This window comes from Perna viridis, chromosome 8 (genome assembly GCF_037379345.1).
Source record: "Perna viridis isolate PV_CMFRI_1.1 ecotype Kerala chromosome 8, ASM3737934v1, whole genome shotgun sequence".
In the NCBI taxonomy this organism is placed as follows: domain Eukaryota; kingdom Metazoa; phylum Mollusca; class Bivalvia; order Mytilida; family Mytilidae; genus Perna; species Perna viridis.
In genome coordinates, this window is record NC_142452.1 from 44,972,169 (window position 1) to 44,994,936 (window position 22,768).

The 22,768-nt window shown below is 33.3% G+C and overlaps 1 protein-coding gene across 1 annotated transcript in view; it reads left to right on the forward strand.

Annotated features, from left to right (window-relative positions):
• Positions 1 to 20,256, forward strand: part of LOC148610680 (ubiquitin carboxyl-terminal hydrolase MINDY-1-like) — a 31,142-nt gene extending 10,886 nt beyond the window's left edge. Inside the window, exons 3-9 of the mRNA XM_088595948.1 lie at positions 880 to 986; positions 1,578 to 1,768; positions 2,834 to 2,976; positions 5,244 to 5,437; positions 8,689 to 8,784; positions 10,658 to 10,850; positions 17,499 to 20,256. Coding sequence (XP_088452074.1) covers positions 880 to 986; positions 1,578 to 1,768; positions 2,834 to 2,976; positions 5,244 to 5,437; positions 8,689 to 8,784; positions 10,658 to 10,850; positions 17,499 to 17,513 — 939 coding nt within the window. The 3' untranslated portion in view covers positions 17,514 to 20,256. The remainder of the gene's footprint in view (positions 1 to 879; positions 987 to 1,577; positions 1,769 to 2,833; positions 2,977 to 5,243; positions 5,438 to 8,688; positions 8,785 to 10,657; positions 10,851 to 17,498) is intronic.
• Positions 20,257 to 22,768: the final 2,512 nt, after the last annotated feature.

The window sequence follows — 22,768 nt, forward strand, 5'->3', positions numbered from 1 at the left end:
TTTGAAAACCTTTGATCTCATTTGAAAATAACAGCATGTAAACATGTAAAGGCAGTGCTGTGTTTTCTCTGGAATTTTCATACAGCAACAACTGTGACATTTGAAATAGCACCGGCCCCGTGCAGGTCCGGGTGTTAAAAGAATAGGCCTGCAGCAGCGCTAAGCTTGTCGTAAAAGGCGACTAAATAGTGCTCAGAACTCTAGCCGGGGGCTAGGGCACTCTGCCCACAGAGCAACTGGGATGTAGGCCCCAGGTGGTGGAATGGGGTACCCCTGGCGTGTTACATGCTGGGGTTGTCAGGCTATAATACGGAAAACCTGACCACAAACCATAGTGGTGCACCATGTTGGGAAAGATGCCACATTCCTCGCACGTTAAAGAACCCTACTGTGGTATTCTCCCGGACTAGGAACCATAGGGCTCTGCCACAGGAGACTAAATTGCCCGACCCTACCCACCTCTCCCTATTTCCAGTGGCAATCAAAATCTGTCAACCTCATTGCCCTTGTGTCCCATCCCTTTTTCATTTCATCATCATTTCATGTTCATTTTATCATCAATTTCATGTTCATCATCTGAATATAACTGAAATATTGCTGCTCGGACGTTAAACCCCAACAAACAAACAAACAAAATGAAATAGCACTGTTTTCCTGAAAATTATAAAATTATAGCAAAAGTTGGTTTCAGTGTCCTTCAAGACTGCACCAGGGTTAAAATATAGCAGTATGGTACTATATTCTGTAGTAAGTAGTAAGAACTCTGTTGGTGTGAAAATTTTTCATGAAGCAGAAAGGGATTAAAAATGTTCTGATTTATTTCCCTTTTGTCTGTCACTTTATGTAATGTACAAAATATATATTATCTTATCTTTTCAGAATGTTACAGAGGTTGTGCAATTGAATTATGAACAGAATATGCATGATGCTATAGCAGTGTTTCATAAACTGCAGACAGGGTTGGATGTAAATGTACGATTTAATGGGTATGTCTTATTTGCTGATGAAAATGTACGATTTAATGGGTACATTGTATGTCTTATTGTTTGATGTAAATGTACGATTTAATGGGTATGTCTTATTTGCTGATGAAAATGTACGATTTAATGGGTACATTGTATGTCTTATTGTCTGATGTAAATGTACGATTTACTGGGTATGTCTTATTGTCTGGTGTGAAAAGATTATAGCAATGATTTTTATTGTAAAGCCATATTGAAAAAATTCGATTGAGTAGCATTTTCAAGAATAATAACATTACCTTAACCATTGTTAACATGATCTTTCTTGACACAGCTAAAATGGGTTTATGAAAAAAAAATTATTTGTATTAGCAGTGGATCACATTTCTGTCATTTATAGTTTTATCTCCTCAAACATCCTAACTTTAGTAGATTTGACAATTTAGTATTCCAGGATCCTCAACTCTCTGGTACATCAGGTCATACTGGTTTCAGTGTATATTATTAGTGATACCATACTAATTTGTTTATTACAGTGTGCATGAGTTTGAGTACACCCCTGAATGTACATGTATAATATTTGATCTACTTGGTATTTTGTTTTGTTTATTACAGTGTGAATGAGTTTGAGTACACTCCTGAATGTATAATATTTGATCTGCTTGGTATTTCCCTGTACCATGGCTGGCTTGTTGACCCACAAAACCATTGTGAAGTCTCAGCTATTGGAAACTGTAGTTATAACCAGTTAGTAGAGAAGATTATATGCCAGAGAAGTTCAGACAATAATGATCAAATCACTGAAGGTGAGAACAGTCAGTTGAGAAACACAGACAATATTGATCAAATTATTGAGGTTGATACTGTCAATAGGTAAATCCAGACAATAATGATCATATCTTTGATGATAAGAACAGTCACTAGAAAAGCCCAGGCAGTAATGTTCAAATCATTGAAGTTGAGAACAGTCACTAGAGCAGCCCAGACAATAATGTTCAAATCATTGAAGGTGAGAACAGTCACTAGACAAGCCCAGACAAAAATGATCAAATCATTGAAGGTGAGAACAGTCACCAGGGAAGCCCAGACAATAATGATCGAATCATTGAAGGTGAGAACAGTCACCAGGGAAGCCCAGACAATAATGATCGAATCATTGAAGGTGAGAACAGTCACTAGAGAAGCCCAGACAAAAATTATCAAATCATTGAAGGTGAGAACAGTCATCAGAGAAGCCCAGACAATAATGATCGAATCATTGAAGGTGAGAACAGTCACTAGAGAAGCCCAGACAAAAATGATCGAATCATTGAAGGTGAGAACAGTCACCAGGGAAGCCCAGACAATAATGATCGAATCATTGAAGGTGAGAACTGTCACTAGAGAAGCCCAGACAATAATGATCTTATCATTGAAGGTGAGAACAGTCACCAGGGAAGCCCAGACAATAATGATCAAATCATTGAAGGTGAGAACTGTCACTAGAGAAGCCCAGACAATAATGATCTTATCATTGAAGGTGAGAACAGTCACTAGAGAAGCCCAGACAAAAATGATCAAATCATTGAAGGTGAGAACAGTCACTAGAGAAGACCAGACAATACAATCAACTCAATGAAGGTGAGTGTATTTTTTTTAGCTTTAGTGATATTTTTCTATGTCAGTCTTAGTGAAAGAGACCATTCTCATGAGATTTGCATTACCAGTTTTTTACATTTTGATTTTGGTGGGTGGGGATTTCTTCACCCAACCATTCTCCATAGATAAACTTCAAGTTTAACTTGCATTTTCTATATCAGCCTTAGAAGTTGGGGATATATTTATTGAACCATTGACAAGAGATCTTTATTGACTTATAATTTTTTTTTCAGCATTGGTAGCTGAAGGTTTTCTAGACAGAACAGCTTCTCAATTGACATACCATGGTCTTTGTGAATTGTCTTCTACAATTAAACCAGAACAACTATGTGTCTTTTTTAGAAATAATCATTTCTGCACACTTTACAGACATAAGGTAATATGATCTTAGATTTTAGAGTACAGAGCTATTTGTATATTTGGATTTGTTGATAATGCACCACTTTGTAGTTAAAAGGGCAAAATAAGTATCTTTCTAGCTTCTAAAATATAGCATGCATGTGTATGGAGCTTTATGAAACTCTACCAAAGGGTTCCATATTAAAAAAAAGAAAAATTGAGTTCTGGGGTTATAACCCCAATTGTTTTGAAATGAAAGCCAGGAGCAAGGCTCCAGAAATTTTGACAGCCCATGTTAATCATTTTATCAAACTTCTGGAGATAAAATGTTGTATCAGTCCTTTTCATGCTCAGATTGAGAATAAACTTAAAGAAAACTTCTTTTTGTTAACTTTCCTTTCATCTGTGGCAACATCCCTTCGGCTCCTGCATATGGAGTGTTCATATGACAACTCATACGTTATGCCAGAGCTTGCTGAAACTACGCAGACTTTTTGTATTGCACTAGAACTCTAACAAATAGGCTTCTGGAACAAGGTTATGTTGCTACAAGATTGAAGTCATCACTATAGAAGTTTTATGGTTGTCATCATGAACTCGTGGATCGTTATGGTGTATCCATCAGCACCATGAAAACTGATGTATTCAACGGGTCATAGTTTTCCTTTCCTCGTTTGTCTACCCCAGACTTTTTATGAGCAACTCGGTGGGTGTTTCTAGAAAGGCAGAGGACGCTTACCCTACTGGTGCACCTGGTCAATGCTCCCAGTTTTTAGTGGAGTCTGAGTTGCTCATTTACTTTTGTATGATTTTAGTTACTTTATGTTCTTTGTTGTGAATGTCTGTTTTTCATGTCTGGTCTTTGTCCCTGGATTACATTTTTTTGATTACCGCTATAACCTTGGTACCCTTGATAACTCTTTTGTAACTAATTAAAGATAAATATCTGAATTTGTGTCATTTCATCACATATTATGTCTGTTAAAAATATCTGAACGAATGAACGATTGAAATATAAGAAAATTGCAAATACATTTTGTACATTGATTTAAATGGGTTGTTGACTTTTGTGTTAAAAGGATTCAATTGATAATATACATGTAATAATTACAAACTCCAACTTGTAGTTTCAGCACCACAAGCTTTTGTCACCGCTGAAAGATTGGTGGCAAAATGATGCATGGAGTGCATAAAATTTTTGTAAATCATTCTCTTAATTTTATAAATCAAGTTAAAAATGTATGAAAATTCTCAGAGTCACTTCTAATTCATTTGTATATGCAATGGTGCTGCATGTGTATCGTTGCCTTAATTAATCAGTTAATTAGTTACAGGTAAATCACAGTCACAGGTGGCTGCACATTGGCTAGTATTGACACACACCTGTCAATTGTTTTCCTATAAACAATTTGGAGACAGGTAGACAGGATGTTAAGACACTAATAAAAACCAACGCTGACTGTAATTTATAAGGATAGACAATTTTTGATGTTCGATATTGGAAAATGGAAGTCGGTCATTAGCAAAATCGTCGATCAACAACCGGCATATTTTACCATTTCGGAGCCTTTCCCAGAAGTACACATTTAAAAAAACTTCACTATTGTGAAATTACTTTTATTCTATGAGACCAATTCTTGTGGTTTAAGGAAAAAAATCACTTCTTTGATTCTTGAATTCATGGATTTGATGACTCTGTAATGCATTTGGAACGAAATTTTGTAGTTTGCCAAACCCACGGAATACACAAAAACTTGTACCCCACGAACAGTAATACTTTCACAGTATATAACTTATTAAAACATGTGTATGAAATATTATACACAATTTTCCATACCACCAAGTAAGGCTTGGGGATATTGACCATATTCATCATTTCATGAAGGATTCAAGACCAAAAAGAGCCTAAAAGTAAACATTTACTAGATTTCTCAGCTGTAGTATCAGTGTGTGAATTTTCATTAAATGGTACTAATACCACAGAATGCAGATTATGTACCTTACCTTTTAGTTATTCAGAAACAAAGAAATAAACTTTATATACAACTATTATCAATAGCTGATTTTTTATGTCTGCTGGTATTTGTTGCAAATTTTAAAGTTCTTTGACATCTTTCATTCTTGTCAGCATCAAATGCTGTGTAAAACAGTTAATCACAATACAAATTCTGAGCTGTATCAGGTGTGAATGTTTTGTCCTTATCATTCAAGAACGATAGTAAGACATCTACTTCTGTGGTCATATCAAGCTTTGCACTGTGATGCATTTTATCAATGTTAAGCTAATATTAAATTATTTTCCAGGAAGAATTGTTCTTATTGGTGACAGACCAGGGATTTCTGCATGAAAGAAGTGTTGTGTGGGAGACATTGAACAATGTAGAAGGGGATCACTACTTTGTTGACTCAGACTTCCATACATACACCAAGCCAGCTCCAACTGAGCCTGTTTTACCCCTAGATATGCCTGTAAACAGTGATGAACAAGTCAATCATGAGTAAGTATACTGTGGAGTCCATAGACTGAGGTTAATATTTCATTGAGTCCATAGAGAGAGGTCAGTATACCATTGAGTCCATAGACAGTGGTCAGTAAGTATACCATTGAGTCCATAGACAGAGGTCAGGGTTTTAGGTAGGATTTTGAGGGCTTTAGTCACTTTTGTGTAAAAGCATGAATAACATGCAGCATATAACAATAACATGGGCAGTAGAATTTTGTAAATAGTCAATAGTATCATAATCTAAAGTCATAAGCTTAATATATTTATTTTAAGTTTACAGATACAGACAACAATAAATGCAATAAATGTTACAACAAAAAAACTTTCATTTTCTATAACAAAACGTGTGTTACATAATAAAATAAAATAGTTACTATTAGAAAAATAGATTTTTTACATCATGACAGCTTTGATGCATTCAGTTTGAAAATAGCTACTATTTGACAACAGCTACTATTATGGTATGACCTGACACTCAACTAATAAGAGAAAATCCTCCTGTCCTTTGCCAAACACCACACCTCAAAAGCCCTCTTCAACCTAAAACTCCTCAAATCAGAAGTATTGAGACAGAGCTTTAGGAGAGAATTTACTGATGAAACCTTGAGCCTGTTCCTAAGATAGGTCTTGATCAGATTGTACCTACTAAATCCTCTCTCACAGTCACCAGAAGATAAAGCAGAAACTAGACAGATAGAAAGGAGGTTGGCCACATTGGCATAGTCAACTGTAGAATTTTGAACTCAGTAAGCGGTTGCTCCTTGATGTCTTACTGCTGGGTGGTATTTTTTTTTTTTAGAAACCTTTGACCCCAGATCATGAGTCGTATTAAAGAAGTTCATAATCATTGTGATTTCGTTTGAAGAAGAAAAGAGAATGGTAAAATAAATATTTATCGTTGATTAATACTTCCTAACTGTCCGGTTTTGCATTAGAATTAATTGAAATCAATTAGATAACCAGTCACACATCGGAGACATTGTATAATGTGTGCATTTTTAAAAATTTCTAAAAATAGATAGCTATATGTGTGAGGTTTGTGAAGGGTTTGTTTTTATATGGGAGTAAATATCGGTCGGCATCCATTAAAGATTGAAATTGTTTAACATGACTAATTCTTAAAATAAGGATATATATAAGTTATATTTTTAAAGTACTTAAACTCAGAAATGTCTCGAGTAAACTCAAAGCTTTTTTCAGCGGTCGAAAACGACCGGCTAAAGACGAGTAAGAAACCCTGGGATTATCTTTTGTTTTCCTAATGATCAAAAGATTGATAAATCATTGTTATTTTAAAGGATTATTAATGATGCACATATCAGGGATGCCAGGTTAACAACAATAGAATTATTTCACACCTGGTTGACCAGGTAATTACCAAACATGGGGTCATAAACTTGTCAGAGCGTAAGGCCAGGTGAAATTATGTAACTTTCGATTGACAATTTTTAACAACATTTATGTTTAAGGTTGCGAAAATTTATCTGAAATACTTTCTTTTTGAATGGATTTTTTTATACACTTTTTCAAATTTTAAGTGACAAAAACATTCTAAAACATTTTCGTCATTTATGAAATCCTTTCGTAAATGGCGAAAATGACGAGCGCTATCTAAATCACTGTAGAGGTTAGTAAGTATACCATTGAGTCAATAGACAGAAGTAATCATACCATTGAGTTAATAGACAGAGGTAATTATACCACTGAGTCAATAGACAGAAATTATTACTAGTATAACATGATACTAATGTGATTCTGATGAATAATTTATGATTTCAGTCTAAGTGCTCTAAACAGACATTATACTATATTTTAAAATATTTCTACAGAAGTGGTTTCTTGTAGCAGCAGTGTGTCAGTTACATCTTATATATGAGAGGGGTCTGAAACATGAGTGGTTCAGAATTCTTCTGTTGTAAGGGGTCACCCATAAATGTAAACCATTTTCCAAAGTGTGTAATATGCATGCTTGAGGAACCATATACACCATATGTTTTTTTTTTTTTTTCACTTTTGGAATTTGTTTGCATCCACAGAGTTGGGTTATATTTCATTGTGATATTTATCAATCAACATCTTTTGTGCGCTTGAATGTAATGCAAAATCAGTGATTGTATTTATTGTTTTCAAAGGCATGTGAGGATGGAATGCATATGTGTACCACTCTCTTCCGGAGAGTGTTACTTCCATAAAAAAAACAAAGCTTTGTAAAAAACATGAAACTGATTTCAATTACAATTTTTTTGTTAATAATTATGTAAGCAATAAGATAGAAAAGAAACCCTCATTAAAGAAGCTAACAAGATATTGGAAGAGGAGAAACCTACAGTACCAAAATTATTTGCATTTCCCAGTGCTTGCGGAGACTACCCAGACTTTTTTTATCACACTGTAATTCTAACAAATAGGCTTCTGGAGCAGGGTTTTGTTGCTACAAGATTGGAGTCGTCACTACAAAAGTTTTATGGCCATCATCATGAACTTGTGGATCATTACGGTGTAACCATCTGCGCCATGAAAACTGTTTTGTTCAATGTGTCATAGTTTTCCTTTCCTCGTTTGTCTGTCCCAGACTTGACTTTTTATGAGCAACTTGGCGAATGTTTTTAGAAAAGCAGAGACGCTTACCCTACCAGTGCACCTGGTCCATGCTCCCAGTTTTTAGTGGAGTCTGAGTTGCTTATTTGCTTTTGTTACTTTGTATGTATGATTTTAGTTACTTTATGTTCTTTGCTGTGTATGTCTGTTTTCCATGTCTGGTCTTTGTCCCTGGATTACATTCTTTTGATTACCGTTATAACCTTGGTTCTCTTGATTACTCCCAACAAAAATTTGTTATGGTAAATCTGTACATTTATTTTAAAATTTGATGTTTACACTTCTGTTGTTGGTAAAATATGGCTGTAGTTATTTGTTTTGTGAAGAAGGGAAACAAGCATAATATGTAGAATACTGTATAATGAAGCATTAAGCTAAGTTTTGAGGTACATATCAATCACATTCGTAATATATTGGCTAAAATTATCTTGACAATTAATGTCTTGGAATTGGACTTTAGGAGAAACTTAACCAAGATGCTGAGAAGGTGTCTTGTATATTCTTGTTGGTCCAGAATTTGCCTTTGTACCTTTTACAAAATTTGAGATCATCTGTTCATCAAAGGCAAAGCCTTAAATCATATTGTAGTTTTTAAAAGTTGTCAGAATTTTCCTTTTACCTATAAAATGTTCTTTTTGTGTATCCAGCTATTTACTGGCCATGTCTTTACAACAAGAGCAACAGATATGTGTAGAACAGATGGAAGTGGCTGAAGCTACTCAACAGAGGACTCCATTATCTGAGTAAGTATTATTTAAGTAACAGAGGACTTCCTTATCTGAGTACAGTGTAAGTATTGTTGCCACTTCCTTATCTTAATGAGTATTGTTAGGACACCCTTATCTGATTAGGTATTGTTAGAGCGACAGAGAAATACTTTACCTGAGTAAATCTTATCAGAGCAGTAGCAGAATCCATTATCTGAGTAAGTATTGTTAGAGGAGCAGTGGATTCCCAGATCTGAGTTAGTGTTCTTAGAGCAACAGACGATCCTTATCTTAGTAAGTATTTTTAGAGCGACAGAGGACTCCCGTATCTGAGTAAATATTGGTAGAGCCACAGAGGACTCCCTTATCTGAGTAAGATTTGTTAGAGCAACACAGGACTCTCTTATCTGAGTAAGATTTGTTAGAGCCACACGGGAGTCCCTTATCTGAGTAAATGTTGTAAGAGCGACAGAGGACTTCCTTATCTTAGTAAGTATTTTTAGAGCGACAGAGGACTTCCATATCTGAGTAAGTATTGTTAGAGCCACACAGGACTCCCTTATCTGAGTAAGTATTGTTAGAGCCACACAGGACTCCCTTTGTCTGAGTACTATAAATATTGTTAGATTAGAGCACTCGTTTATTGATTTTAAAGAAGTCTGAAATCTGGCCAGAAACATTTTGTCGTATAAACTTAGCAATTATCCACGAAAAGATATAAAATTTGGTATGAACCTTCATCTTAACATGCTATATTGTGACTCAGTTTCACATCAACAAATAAATGTCATAACAGTTTTGAAATTTTTTTTTAAGTTTTGTTATTTTAATGCGGCTGTATGCTTGGCAAACCATCATTTTAATGAACTGAAAGGTCATTGAAAAACTTTCTAATTTAAGCTGAAGTTTCAGTATGATTAATTGTATTGTGGTGAGTTAATTCAGCACAATGTGCATCTCTTGTTTATTTTTTTTTTAATTTAAGTATAGTGGCAATAACCATTTTCAGTACAGTCATATTTGTGGTTGAGAACTTGACAATGGATGGAAGCATATTATTTTACACTTGCTCATATCTGATCTTGTTACAAATAAGCAAATTATAAGACACCCAATCTACTTATAATTAGATCTATCAATTATTCCATTCAGTAACTGATAGGTCTAATTTTAATCAGAGTGCCAATTACCCTGCAATGTGCCAATTTAGTTTCTGATATTTGACATGGATGGATTTCTTTGGCCCACGTTAAATGTAATTAAGAAAAATACTAGTTTTGATATAAATTTGATTTTAGTTAAGATTTTTTTTTATTATAAATGTATTATGGAAATACAATACCTTATCTATTCTATAGCTGGTAGGGTGTATGTATGAAAGGGTTCCAGTTAAATTATTCAAAACTTATGTTTATTTTGTTGTGAGCTTTTTGTGATGCCCAATAAACCAAAGATCACCTTTATTCCATGAATCTTTTTTTTTTTTACATATCTAGCTACCAGTATCTCCAGTTTTTATAAAAAAGAACTTTCACTTTTATTATTAACTCTAATTTGTTGCATTTGATTGTAATGGTTGAGTTCAACTGAAATAAACAAAATCCCTCAAAGATCTTTCAAAATAAAAATCTCACATAAATATAATTTTTAGAACTATGTAAATTAGCTATAAAGAAAATTACCTTATTAGCTTAACATCCCAACTGATAAGGTTAATTAAGTTATGCATCATTTTTTAACACAATGAAGTTTTTTTTATACCCTCCCCTCAATATTTTAGCAAAATCCAGAAAACAGTTTTTGCATTATAAAATTTTGAACATTTTCCCAACCCTTTTTTTTCACCATTATCTGATTGGGTATATCACTTAATGTTCCTTTAATGCCTTATTTTTTGCCTATTTTCTAGTGCTGAGTTAGCAGCCAGATTACAGGCAGAGGAAGATGCCCAGGCTGCTCAGCAGGCTGCCCAGCAACCTCAACATCATGGTAATCCTAGAGTGCCACCTAGTGGTTACTATGGGCAACAGAGGTCAAGAGAAAGAGATCGACCCAGAGAACGAGATAGACATAGAGATCGTTCAAAGGAAAAAGATAGTAGTGTAAGTTTCACCAAAGGATTTGAAGAACTCCTTGAACCAGCCTTGAAAACTTAAAAATGTTCAAACATTTGGCAGTCTTGTTTATTTTCTGTCATTTGATATTATAGTATTGGAAAAAATGTTCAATTTGAAAATTTAACGAACCAGCATAACACACAGCTGATTTTCGTCTCATTTTGAATGTATTTGAAGGCGTTTCTATTAAAGTCTGTCAGAGTTTTCTTTGACGGAATGTTTCAAAATTTGAGGTCAAAGGATAACATCAAAGGCTCAGAGTAAAAAAATTATACTTTTTTATCATTTTTTCTGAAACTGACTTGACTTAGTGCAATTTTCACATAGTTTTATTAAAGCTTTTCTTTGAAGTCTAAAATTGTTATTTATTGTGTTTTTTTTTCTTGTCAAAATATTCGCCTGCCTGGAAAATTATAAGAAATTCAGATTTGAAATAAAAATACATGAACTTTTGACATTTTGTCTGAAAACTTTATGGTTTTGTATTTGAAATTCAGTCAATGGTAAATAAAGATACTCTACATGTATTTAAAGTTTAAATAAAATTCTTAAAGAAAGGTGACAAATATGATGTCAAAAAACCTAAATATAGTATAAAAAGGTATTAAAATGTAAAGAATGAAACCAAAACCAGCCATGTGGTATTTTGACCCATTGAACTCTTTTTGGAATATATGATACACTACCAAAGTGTATTATGTTTGTGTATGTTGAGCAATTTAGGTATTGAGATAAGGAATAAAGTTATGTAACCCAAACAAAATGCATACAGCTCCAAAAAAAGTGGTGATTTTTCTTGAAAATGTTGTGTTTTTTTTTTTTTTTGGGGGGGGGGGGTCTATTGTCCCCTTTTTAAAAGGCTCAGAGTACAGAATTTGTCATCGCTTGGTGTCAGTCGTTGTAAACAATTTTTCAAAACTCTTCTCCTCTGACACATCTTGACCAATATGAATCAAAATTAATATTAGTGTTCCTTAGGGTATCCTGCATTAAAAATGATGTGGGGATATTTGATCTGTTGAAAAGCATGGTCTTTTAAAAAAATAGAACATAGGATCAGATTGAAGTTTTTTGCATTTATCTCCTAAACTGTTAGGTTTAGCCTAATTCTGACTGGGTAAAAGTGTTCAGCATGATGAGATTTGTCTGTGGTCAGTTTTTTGTTGTAATCTGCCATGTTGTAGTTAATGCCCTTTTCAATTTTTTAAGATATTTTTAATGTTCTTTCTTTAAAAAAAACCTTCTCCTCTGACATTACTTGACTAATTGGAATGAATTTTACATTTACTACTTTGAAAATCTTTTCCTGTGAAACTAATGGATGGATTGAAACAAAATTTGGCATAAATTTACTGTAGAACATCTTTAACAATCTGTGCTTAGGGATAAAACATGACTGCCATTACTAAAAATAGACCATAATTGTTATATTGCAGAATTTTCCAAATAATTCAAAAATGGTTGATGAAATCTGGCACGTGTAAAATTAATGGGCATGATGGGATGGACCTATGCCAAAATTTTAAGAAAGATCCATTTACAGATGTTTGACTTATAGATCCTGAAATGGATGTTTTTTCCTGAATTTTTGCATTTCCAAATTTGAAAATCTTTTCCTCTGAAACTAATGGTTGGATTGAACCAAAACTCAACTTGAATGTAAAACATCTTTTACCAGCTATGTGAGGGTATTTTTTATATTGCAAAAAATTTGATTGCTGTTATTAAAAATAGACCTTAGGGGTCAAATTGCAGAATTTTGCAAATAACTCAGAAATAATTGAGTTTAGTTAAAATCTTGCAGGAGTATAATTGTTCAGAAGGATGGGATGGACCTATGCTGAAATTTTCAGAAAGATCTGTTGGTAATTGTTTGAGTTAGTGGTACTGGATTCTCGTTAATTCATTCATGCACACAATTAATTAAATGACGAGGCATTTAGCAACCTTAAAAGGGTCATAGTTATTTCCACTGTTTACCGGGCTTCACTTAGATGGGCAGAAATCACATTGTGCCTGGTGACTGCCAATGCTTTGTTTAATTAGATATCTCTATTGATTAAATGATTCATGTGACAATATTTCAGTAGGGTAAAGAGTCTAGCATTAAATGGCTAAAAAGACTATTTTTGACCAGATGAGCAATTCAGGTTCTCTAGTTTTATCCACCCCTGGTCCACTTTGACTATATGGAGATGGATGTCATACAAAAGTAGCAAAAAATTAGGTTTTTAATAGATTTTGCTTTCACAATTTTTACACATGATTTTGTAAAAATATTTGTTGGGTAGTTTTTTCTAAAGTAATCATGTATAAAAATAATTCCAAAATGTATCCAAAGATACAGGAAGTTATTAATCAGTGGTTCTCACCCTCTTTATACATATATTAATGAGTTAAATCTGTTGAAATGTGTACAACTTTTCTAGAGTTTAAGAAATCAAAGTTTGAAAAATTCTCTGGATTTTTTTTGGTTCTTTTTTTTTACTTTATCTTTGGAAATTACTTACTGAATATAAAGTTTTGTAAGCTCTATGATATTTTTCATTTGCTTTCAGAAGGGTTATGTTGATTTGTAGACATTAAAATACTGTGATTGCTTATCAAACTTCCACAGTTTTTTTCATTTTCATGAATGCTTTCATCATGAGAACACTCTTGAACTTTGATCAGTACTATTTGTTACATGAAAAATACTTATTGAATTATGACATAAATATTACCTGAAATAACCTTAAATGACTGTTTGATTAATGATATTGCTTCAGTTTTTCGTACCTTTTATTACTGGCTTACAATTTCGAGATAGTGAGGTTTATTTTCTAAAATTTATCACCAAGCTGACTAACTAGTCAGTTTGAGTGTAAGAGTAATTGAAGTTTTGGAAATCCAAGGGTTATTTACGTTGATTATATATAGTGCAGCGGATGGCTAAGGATTTTTTTTAACTTTGATGGGCCTAGAGGGTATACGGCTATAATATTTGTCAATGGAAAGATAAATCAATGTAGTTTTTGAATATCATTCTTTTCTATTTTAAAGTGGTAAAGTTTTCTGGGTTTTTTTTTTTTGCATTAATTAGAGGAGGGTCAAAGATCCATCAACCCCATTACATCTTGATAAGTTAAGTGAAATTGTTTATTGTGGGTATCTGAAAACAAGAAACCGTTTTTCATTTTGATAAGTATGATATTCAAAAACTGCATTTATTTATCTTACCATTGACATATGATATAGCCATGTATTCTCTAGCCTTATTAAACTCAAAAACTAAACAACATTGTTTTTGTCTGCAAAACGTTTTATATCCAATGTTTATTGTCAGAGGTAGATGTAGAAAATAATAGCAGTGATAAGACCTATACTGCTACCACTCTCTCCAAAGAAGAGATTGTGGACAACCATAAATCTGTGCTATCCTCTTTTGGTCTCTCTACCAAGGACGATGATTGTGATTTACGGTCTATGTACTGGATTCCTAAACTTCACAAGAATCCATATAAACAACGTTTCATAGCTGGATCTGCAAAATGTACCACCAAACCTCTTTCAAAACTTTTAACTTCTATACTCTCAACTGTCAAAAAGGGTCTGCAGTCCTACCACAACACTTGTTACTCCTGTAGTGGTATTAATTCAATGTGGATCCTGAAAAATTCGAAAGATCTTTTGGAGACAATCAGTTCAAGACTATTATCTGAATATAATATCATTAAAACCTATGATTTTTCAAAACTGTATACTTCTATTCCCCATACTAAGTTAAAATCCCGACTTAAAAACATTATACATTATTGTTTTTCCAAAAAAGATGGTACACCTAGATACAAATATATAGTTCTTGGTAGAGATTCCTCATACTTTGTGAGAAATAATTCCAAATCATCTTCCAAATATACAGAGGAAGATGTTTACAAAATGCTGGAATTTTTGATCGACAACATATTTGTCCAGTGTGGTGGACGTGTTTTTCAACAAACGGTCGGCATTCCAATGGGAACAAATAGTGCTCCTTTACTTTCTGACCTATTTCTTCACTCTTATGAGGCTGACTTTATAGCTGATTTGATCAGAAAGAAAGAATATCGTTTGGCTAGATCCTTCAATCTCAGTTTCCGCTATATAGATGACGTATTATCTTTAAACAATCCTAATTTCGGGCATTTGATACATCGCATCTACCCAAAAGAACTTGAGATAAAGGATACTACAGACACTGTGAAGTCAGCCTCATATCTTGACCTACACTTAGAAATCGATGGTAAAGGAAAACTATTGACCAAACTTTACGACAAACGTGATGACTTTTCATTCAAAATTATCAACTTTCCTTTCATCTGTGGCAACATCCCTTCAGCTCCTGCGTATGGAGTGTTCATATCACAACTCATATGTTACGCCAGAGCTTGCCGAAACTACGCAGACTTTTTGTATTGCGCTAGAACAAATAGGCTTCTGGAACAGGGTTATGTTGCTACAAGATTGAAGTCATCACTACAGAAGTTTTATGGTTGTCATCGTGAACTCGTGGATCGTTATGATGTATCCATCAGCATCATGAAAACTGATTTATTCAACGGGTCATAGTTTACCTTTCCTTGTTTGTCTACCCCAGACTTGACTTTTTATGAGCAACTCGGCGGGTGTTTCTAGAAAAGCAGAGGACGCTTACCCTACCGGTGTACCTGGTCCATGCTCCCAGTTTTTAGTGGAGTCCGAGTTGCTCATTTACTTTTGTTACTTTGTACTTTATGTTCTTTGTTGTGTGTGTCTGTTTTCCATGCCTGGTCTTTGTCTCTGGATTATATTCTTTTGATTACCGCTATAACCTTGGTTCCCTTGATTTCTCTTTAAAACCTGTTTGCAGCAATTATAGAGAAAACTTTGGAATTGTGTTAGATAAATTCAAAGCATTCGAACAATTTGAGTTGAAGTAAGTGAAATTTGACTGTAGAGAGTTACATTGCAAATATATGGATTAGACTCCAGATATAATTAGCAATAATGATTAATTGTTTTCTGTTGACAGTGTTTTGGATTTGCTTCTTCTTCATTGATTGTTGTCTGTTGACAGCATGTTTTGGATTTGCTTCTTCTTCATTGATTGTTGTCTGTTGACAGCATGTTTTGGATTTGCTACTTCTTCATTGATTGCTGTCTGTTGACACAGTGTTTTGGATTTGCTTCTTCTTCATTGATTGTTGCCTGTTGACACGGTTTTTTGGACTTGTTACTTCTTCATTGATTGTAGTCTGTTGACACAGTGTTTTGGATTTGCTACTTCTTCATTGATTGTTGCCTGTTGACACTGGGTTTTGGATTTGCTACTTATTCATTAATTGTTGTCTGTGGACACAGGGTTTTGGATTTGCTACTTCTTCATTGATTGTTGCTTGTTGACACAGTGTTTTGGATTTGCTACTTCTTCATTGATTGTTGTCTGTTGACACAGTGTTTTGAATTTGCTACTTCTTCATTGATTGTTGTCTGTTGACACAGTGTTTTGGATTTGCTATTTCTTCATTGATTGTTGTTTGTTGACAGTGTTTTGAATTTGCTACTTCTTCATTGATTGTTGTCTGTTGACAGTGTTTTGGATTTCATTTTTCTTCATTAATTGTTGTCTGTTGACACAGTGTTTTGGATTTGCTTTTTCTTCATTGATTGTTGCCTGTTGACACGATGTTTTGGATTTGCTACTTCTTCATTGATTGCTGTCTGTTGACACAGTGTTTTGGATTTGCTACTTCTTCATTGATTGTTGCCTGTTGACACGGTTTTTTGGATTTGTTACTTCTTCATTGATTATTGCCTGTTGACACTGAGTTTTGGATTTGCTACTTCTTCATTAATTGTTGTCTGTTGACACAGGGTTTTGGATTTGCTACTTCTTCATTGATTGTTGCTTGTTGACACAGTGTTTTGGATTTGCTACTTCTTCATTGATTGTTGTCTGTTGACACAGTGTTTTGGATTTGCTACTTCTTCATTGATTGTTGTCTGTTGACACAGTGTTTTGGATTTGCTATTTCTATATTGATTGTTGTTTGTTGACAGTGTTTTGGATTTGCTACTTCTTCATTGATTGTTGTCTGTTGACAGTGTTTTGGATTTCCTTTTTCTTCATTAATTGTTGTCTGTTGACACAGTGTTTTGGATTTGCTTTTTCTTCATTGATTGTTGCCTGTTGACACGATGTTTTGGATTTGCTACTTCTTCATTGATTGCTGTCTGTTGACACTGAGTTTTGGATTTGCTACTTCTTCATTGATTGTTGTCTGTTGACACAGTTTTTTGGATTTGTTACTTCTTCATTGATTGTTGTCTGTTGACACGGTTTTTTGGATTTTAATGTTGTTGGAATAAAAACCCTGAAAACAGCTTGACAATGATTTGCTAATGAAAATCATGAAAAAAATGTGAAATTAGAATAATGGTGGAAAAAAAAGATTCCTGGTTTAATAAGGACTAATCAGTTCAAATGTTACACTTGAGATTTACTGTGGAAAAATAATGAATGATCATAACAAATAAATAATGAAGTATAATAGCAAAACCTGATCCATCTCAATACTAAAATTAAACAATTGTAGACATTTTTTTTATGATTTGTTTCATTGTTTTCTATTACAGTGCTCCATTCTGTGATCGACAGACCTGTTTTTAGAGTTCATCATATTCTGGTCACTAGTCATCTGTAGTTGGCATTGCTCTGTATGGAAACTGTATTACAGGGTTCCAGTTAGTTGACATTAGGAAGACTGAGTCAATAAGTTCTGTTTTACATTGTTATACTTTCTTCACTTTTACAAGTTTGTATTTATGTAGTTATTTATTTTATGTGTTCATTTGTTTTCTCGTTCATTGGTATTATAGTTGGTAATATGTAGTTGTTTCTTAATAATCACGGATAAAGTTACTGCTTTAAAAAAAATACAAATATTTTTTCCTGTAATGTAATCCAAATTGTTACAAAAGATCAAGATAACTTTCAGTTAAGTTGTAAATTTATGTAAACTTATCTTCTTAAATGGTTCCTAATCTGATGATGATACCAGAAACTTTAATTAGACTATATATTAGTAATACAGGCTTTACAATAATGATGGTACTTTAGATAATAATGATAAAATAGTTGAAAGTAGAGGTATTTACCTTTTAGGATTCTCCAAATTTTCTCTGATTGTGAATCTCTCCATGGTAAAATCGCACAATGTTTTGGATTTTAGGAGTCCTTTGATAAACAAAAACAAAAAAAAACAAAAAAACAGCAAAAATGAAAATGGATTGTCTTGAAGTAATGTTAGGTCTATGAAAGAAATTGTATATTTCCTAAAATTAAAAACTTGAAGTAAGGTATCTTTATAAAAGTAATACACATGTATTAAGTTTCATCATTTATGTTTTATCCTAAGTGGCATCATGTATTAAAAATACCCATTAAATTACTCCTTACTTCTTCCCTAGGAATATTATAAATTATGAAATAATTTGTGAATGGTCATAGTAAAATTGGTGTACAAATTTATGTTTTTTATCAGTATACTGACAGTACCCAAATTTTACTGATACTTTCATATTTGAAATGCCATAAGTCTTTAAAAAAAGAATTGATGTAACCACATGTACTGTCATATTCAATAGAAACAAATCCCCCACATTTAAGTTTATCATTGATTTCCCACAGAATAGCTCTTTATGTTAAGTATACTTTTTCTTGTATTGTAAGATTATTAACTCTTTTTTTGATAGGACTGCAAAAGAATTGTGGGAAAAAATGGTATCATACTGATATTGTTGGCAGTATACTTTTCATGTTCAGGCAATAAGTTGAATATAAGTGTATATATCTTTATGGAAATATACCACTAGGTGCCATACCACAGAATATGATTGATTTAAGGGGGTTGTGACTTGAACTGTTTACAAATTAGGGGCCAAAAAAGTGCCAGCAACAAGCATTTTCATGATGTCCAGACAATAGCTTGAGTAAATGTGAAAGAATCATTTAGGTATTGTACCAGGAGGTGCCGTAACACTTACAGAAGGCTTAGGGTTGTGACATGAACCGTTTAGGAAAAAGAGGCCAGAAGCAAAGATATACATGTAATAACTTGTGTAAAAGTGAATGGATCTCTTTGAAATTGTACCGCAAGATTTTATACTACAATACAAAGGATGTTATTAATTTTTGGGGATGTGCTTATTGAAAAGTAAGGAGTCACTTCCATTCTGGCTAAATTCTTTTCCTGTGCCAATTATATAATCACAATTAAATTCAGAACTGTATCTAGATTGGATGGTGAGTCCATATTTGCCCCAACTGTTCAGGGTTTGACCTTTGTGGTCATATCAAGCTATGCCCTGTAAAGTATTTGATTAGATAAGACAACAGCTGATTTTTGGGATTTTAAGCTAATGCAGATAGTTCATAATGAAGAATGTAAAGCAGTAGATGATTTATGGTGTTAAAATAGAAATAAATTACATTTTTAACTTAAATTGACCTGCTAATTTTTGTCTGATTCAAGGAAAGTTACTCTGTGGATAAATTACAATGCATCATGGTATTGGAAAACCACTTATTAATAAAGAGAACAATTTGGTTTAGTGAAAATATTAAAATAAGTGGAAAACCCCTGTGAAATGTTCAGATCTTAATGTTTTCTTCATATATTGTATGTGTGCATCAGAAAAAGAGAAGAATTTATTTTCTTAACACTATGTTTCAATTTCAAGTTGAAAAAGCATATTATCAGTGACACATCATTATAATTTTTAAACAAACTAGTCTGAAACAGGGGACAAATTACTATGGATTACCCATATGGCCTGAATGAACCAATGAATTTTTTGGGGAAAAAATGCAGTACATGCATTTCAATTTTCATAATTGGAGTGAATGTTATATACACTGAAACCTGTCTAAACTGAACCCTTAAAAATAAATATAAACTGATATAAGGAAATTTTTTAAAAGTGTCTTGTTCAGATAGCTTTTTTCCTATTATTCAGGGTTTAGTTTAGGCAGGTTATACTGTACCTGTGTATTCTGTAGAATACAGAGTTTAGTTCAGGCAGGTTATACCATACCTGTGTATTCTGTAGAATGCAGGGTTTAGTGTAGGCAGGTTATACCGTACCTGTGTATTCTGTAGAATGCAGGGTTTAGTTTAAGCAGGTTATACCGTACCTGTGTATTCTGTAGAATGCAGGGTTTAGTTTAGGCAGGTTTTACCGTACCTGTGTATTCTGTAGAATGCAGGGTTTAGTTTAGGCAGGTTTTACTGTACCTGTGTATTCTGTAGTTCTGTTTTAACAATATAATTTGGTTGTGATTTATTGAGCCTGTTATTAATAGAAGAAGAATGTGATTAAAATATTGAATTAGGATTGAATTATTATATACATGTAGATAACAGTTAAGTATTGAATGTGTTTGGGAAATTTCACTCTCAGACAAAACATCACAACACTTCTATCTTTATTTGACATCACAAAATTTTAAATTTATTTGAAAATAACAATTATTGAGACAATCTATATAATACATGTACATATAAGTAGGATGATAAAAAAGTTATTGTAAATAACCATAACCACTTGGCGGAATACCTGGAGAATTAACTCTTACACAGATTAATTTCCTTGGTAGAGTACCTGGAGAATTAACTCTTACACAGATTAAGTTCCTTGGCGGAATACCTGGAGAATTAACTCTTACACAGATTAAGTTCCTTGGTAGAATACCTGGAGAATTAACTCTTACACAGATGAAGTTCCTTAGACTTGTGATCATCATATGTTGGTTATTCGTGCTTTCAAATTAATTATCTTATTATAACCTCCCTTCTAGCAATATTTTTTATACCCCCCAGTGATAGAGGTGTTCGTCTATCTGTTCTACCTTCCTTTTACACAGTGGTGGGGTGGGGGTTTCACTATCTCTAATTTGTTACTCTTGCACTACAAAATGGAATTGAATGAAACTGTTACATAATCTTTATTATACGTTCCCTTTGTGCAGCTTCTATTTTTAAATTTTCATCCGAATCAGTATGGAGTTTTCATGTAGCAAAACAGAGTTAAAAGAGGGAGGGTTGTGATCACCCCAAAGTACGGGTACTTTTACCTGCCACCTTTTTTGGACCAGAAGTCAAGAATTTCTGGCCTCTGTAATTATTTTGTTTTCATTTTCTGCATACTTTTGTGGTGCAGGAGTATATAGAGCAATTAATTTGCTGTACTTGTGTATAATATTGTTTCAGGTCCAGCTACAGGCTGCCCTGTGGTGGGAAGGTTCCTTCACCCATTATTGAAGACCTATGGAAGGCCTTTAGCCGAAATTTTTCATCCTGTTGGGGTTGTTGTCTCTTTGACATATTCACCATATCCATTCTCGTTATACTTGTCATTTGTGAATATTGGATCTCTTATCCATTACTCCTCCTACACTGCCAAATGGAATTGAATGACACTTTCACTGAATCTTTAGTACATGTTTCCATTGTGCACCTCCTATTTTAGATTTCAATTGGAATCAATTTGGGTTTTTCAACTTTACATTTGTGAATGGGGGGACCAGGGGGACCCATTCTTATCCCCTACTCCTCCTACACCACTGAATTGAATTTAATGAAACTTTCACAGAATCTGCATTACAATTCTCATTTTGCATATCCAATTTGAAATTTTGATCCCAATCAATTATGGGGTTTTATACTGCTTAACATGGACTTCTTCATTTGTGAATATGGGGATATGGGGACCCACCTGCTTTGTTTCTCCTCCTACACATCTGAATGATTTGAAGGTAACTTTCACAGAATATTTATTATATATTCCCATTGTGCACCTCCTATTTTAGTTTTTGATCCAAACCAGTTAGGATGATAAAAGGCACATGTTATCAATTAGGGGAGTGGGGGTATCTAGTGAGTTCACAGTTTCAGTTTTTTAGTTTTTGATTTATATGTTTATTCACTTTCATCCAAGCACAACCTATGGCATATTGATTTGTTATATATAATCTGATAGAATAACATAACTAGATATCACATAATTACCATTATAGTTATTAATTATAAGATTCATAAAGGAGAATAGTTTGTAAATATCAGATTCATAAAGGAGAATAGTTAGTAAATATCAGATTCATAAAGGAGAATGGTTAGTAAATATCAGATTCATAAAGGAGAATGGTAAATATCAGATTCATAAAGGAGAATGGTTAGTAAATATCAGATTCATAAAGGAGAATGGTTAGTAAATATCAGATTCATAAAGGAGAATGGTAAATATCAGATTCATAAAGGAGAATGATTAGTAAATATCAGATTCATAAAGGAGAATGGTAAATATCAGATTCAGGAAAATATTAGTGTTATATATTGATTTTTGAAAATTTTGTTTTGTTGAATATTTGCTGACTTTTAAATTTCAAAGCTTTGTTATTAAAAAATGTATGGCATGTAAGTGTTTAATATCATTGAAGAAAATTTGTGAAACTTCTACTTGTATGTAAAAAAAAACCTGCTAATGTCAATTTTTGTATTAAAGAAGAACATTTTTACAATTTTTAACCTGAAAAAAATTAAAACCATGGAATCTGCACAACTTGGTGGAAAACATTTTTATAGGTTTGTATATGATTGTAGATGAGAAAAACCTCTTGTAACAAACTAATCTTTGAACATTGTATTTTGTGATGTAATTGACCAGACTAGGTCTGTCTGATATTCCTTGAATGTTTATTTATAGAACAACATATCAGGTCACATCTGGAATAACATTCATTTTCTTGTACATATTCCTAAATCAAATCTTCAGGCTTTTTATGTTGACCATATGATCAGTCAGTTTATAATTTATTCACATTAACCTTTGACCCTACTTCCTGTGGG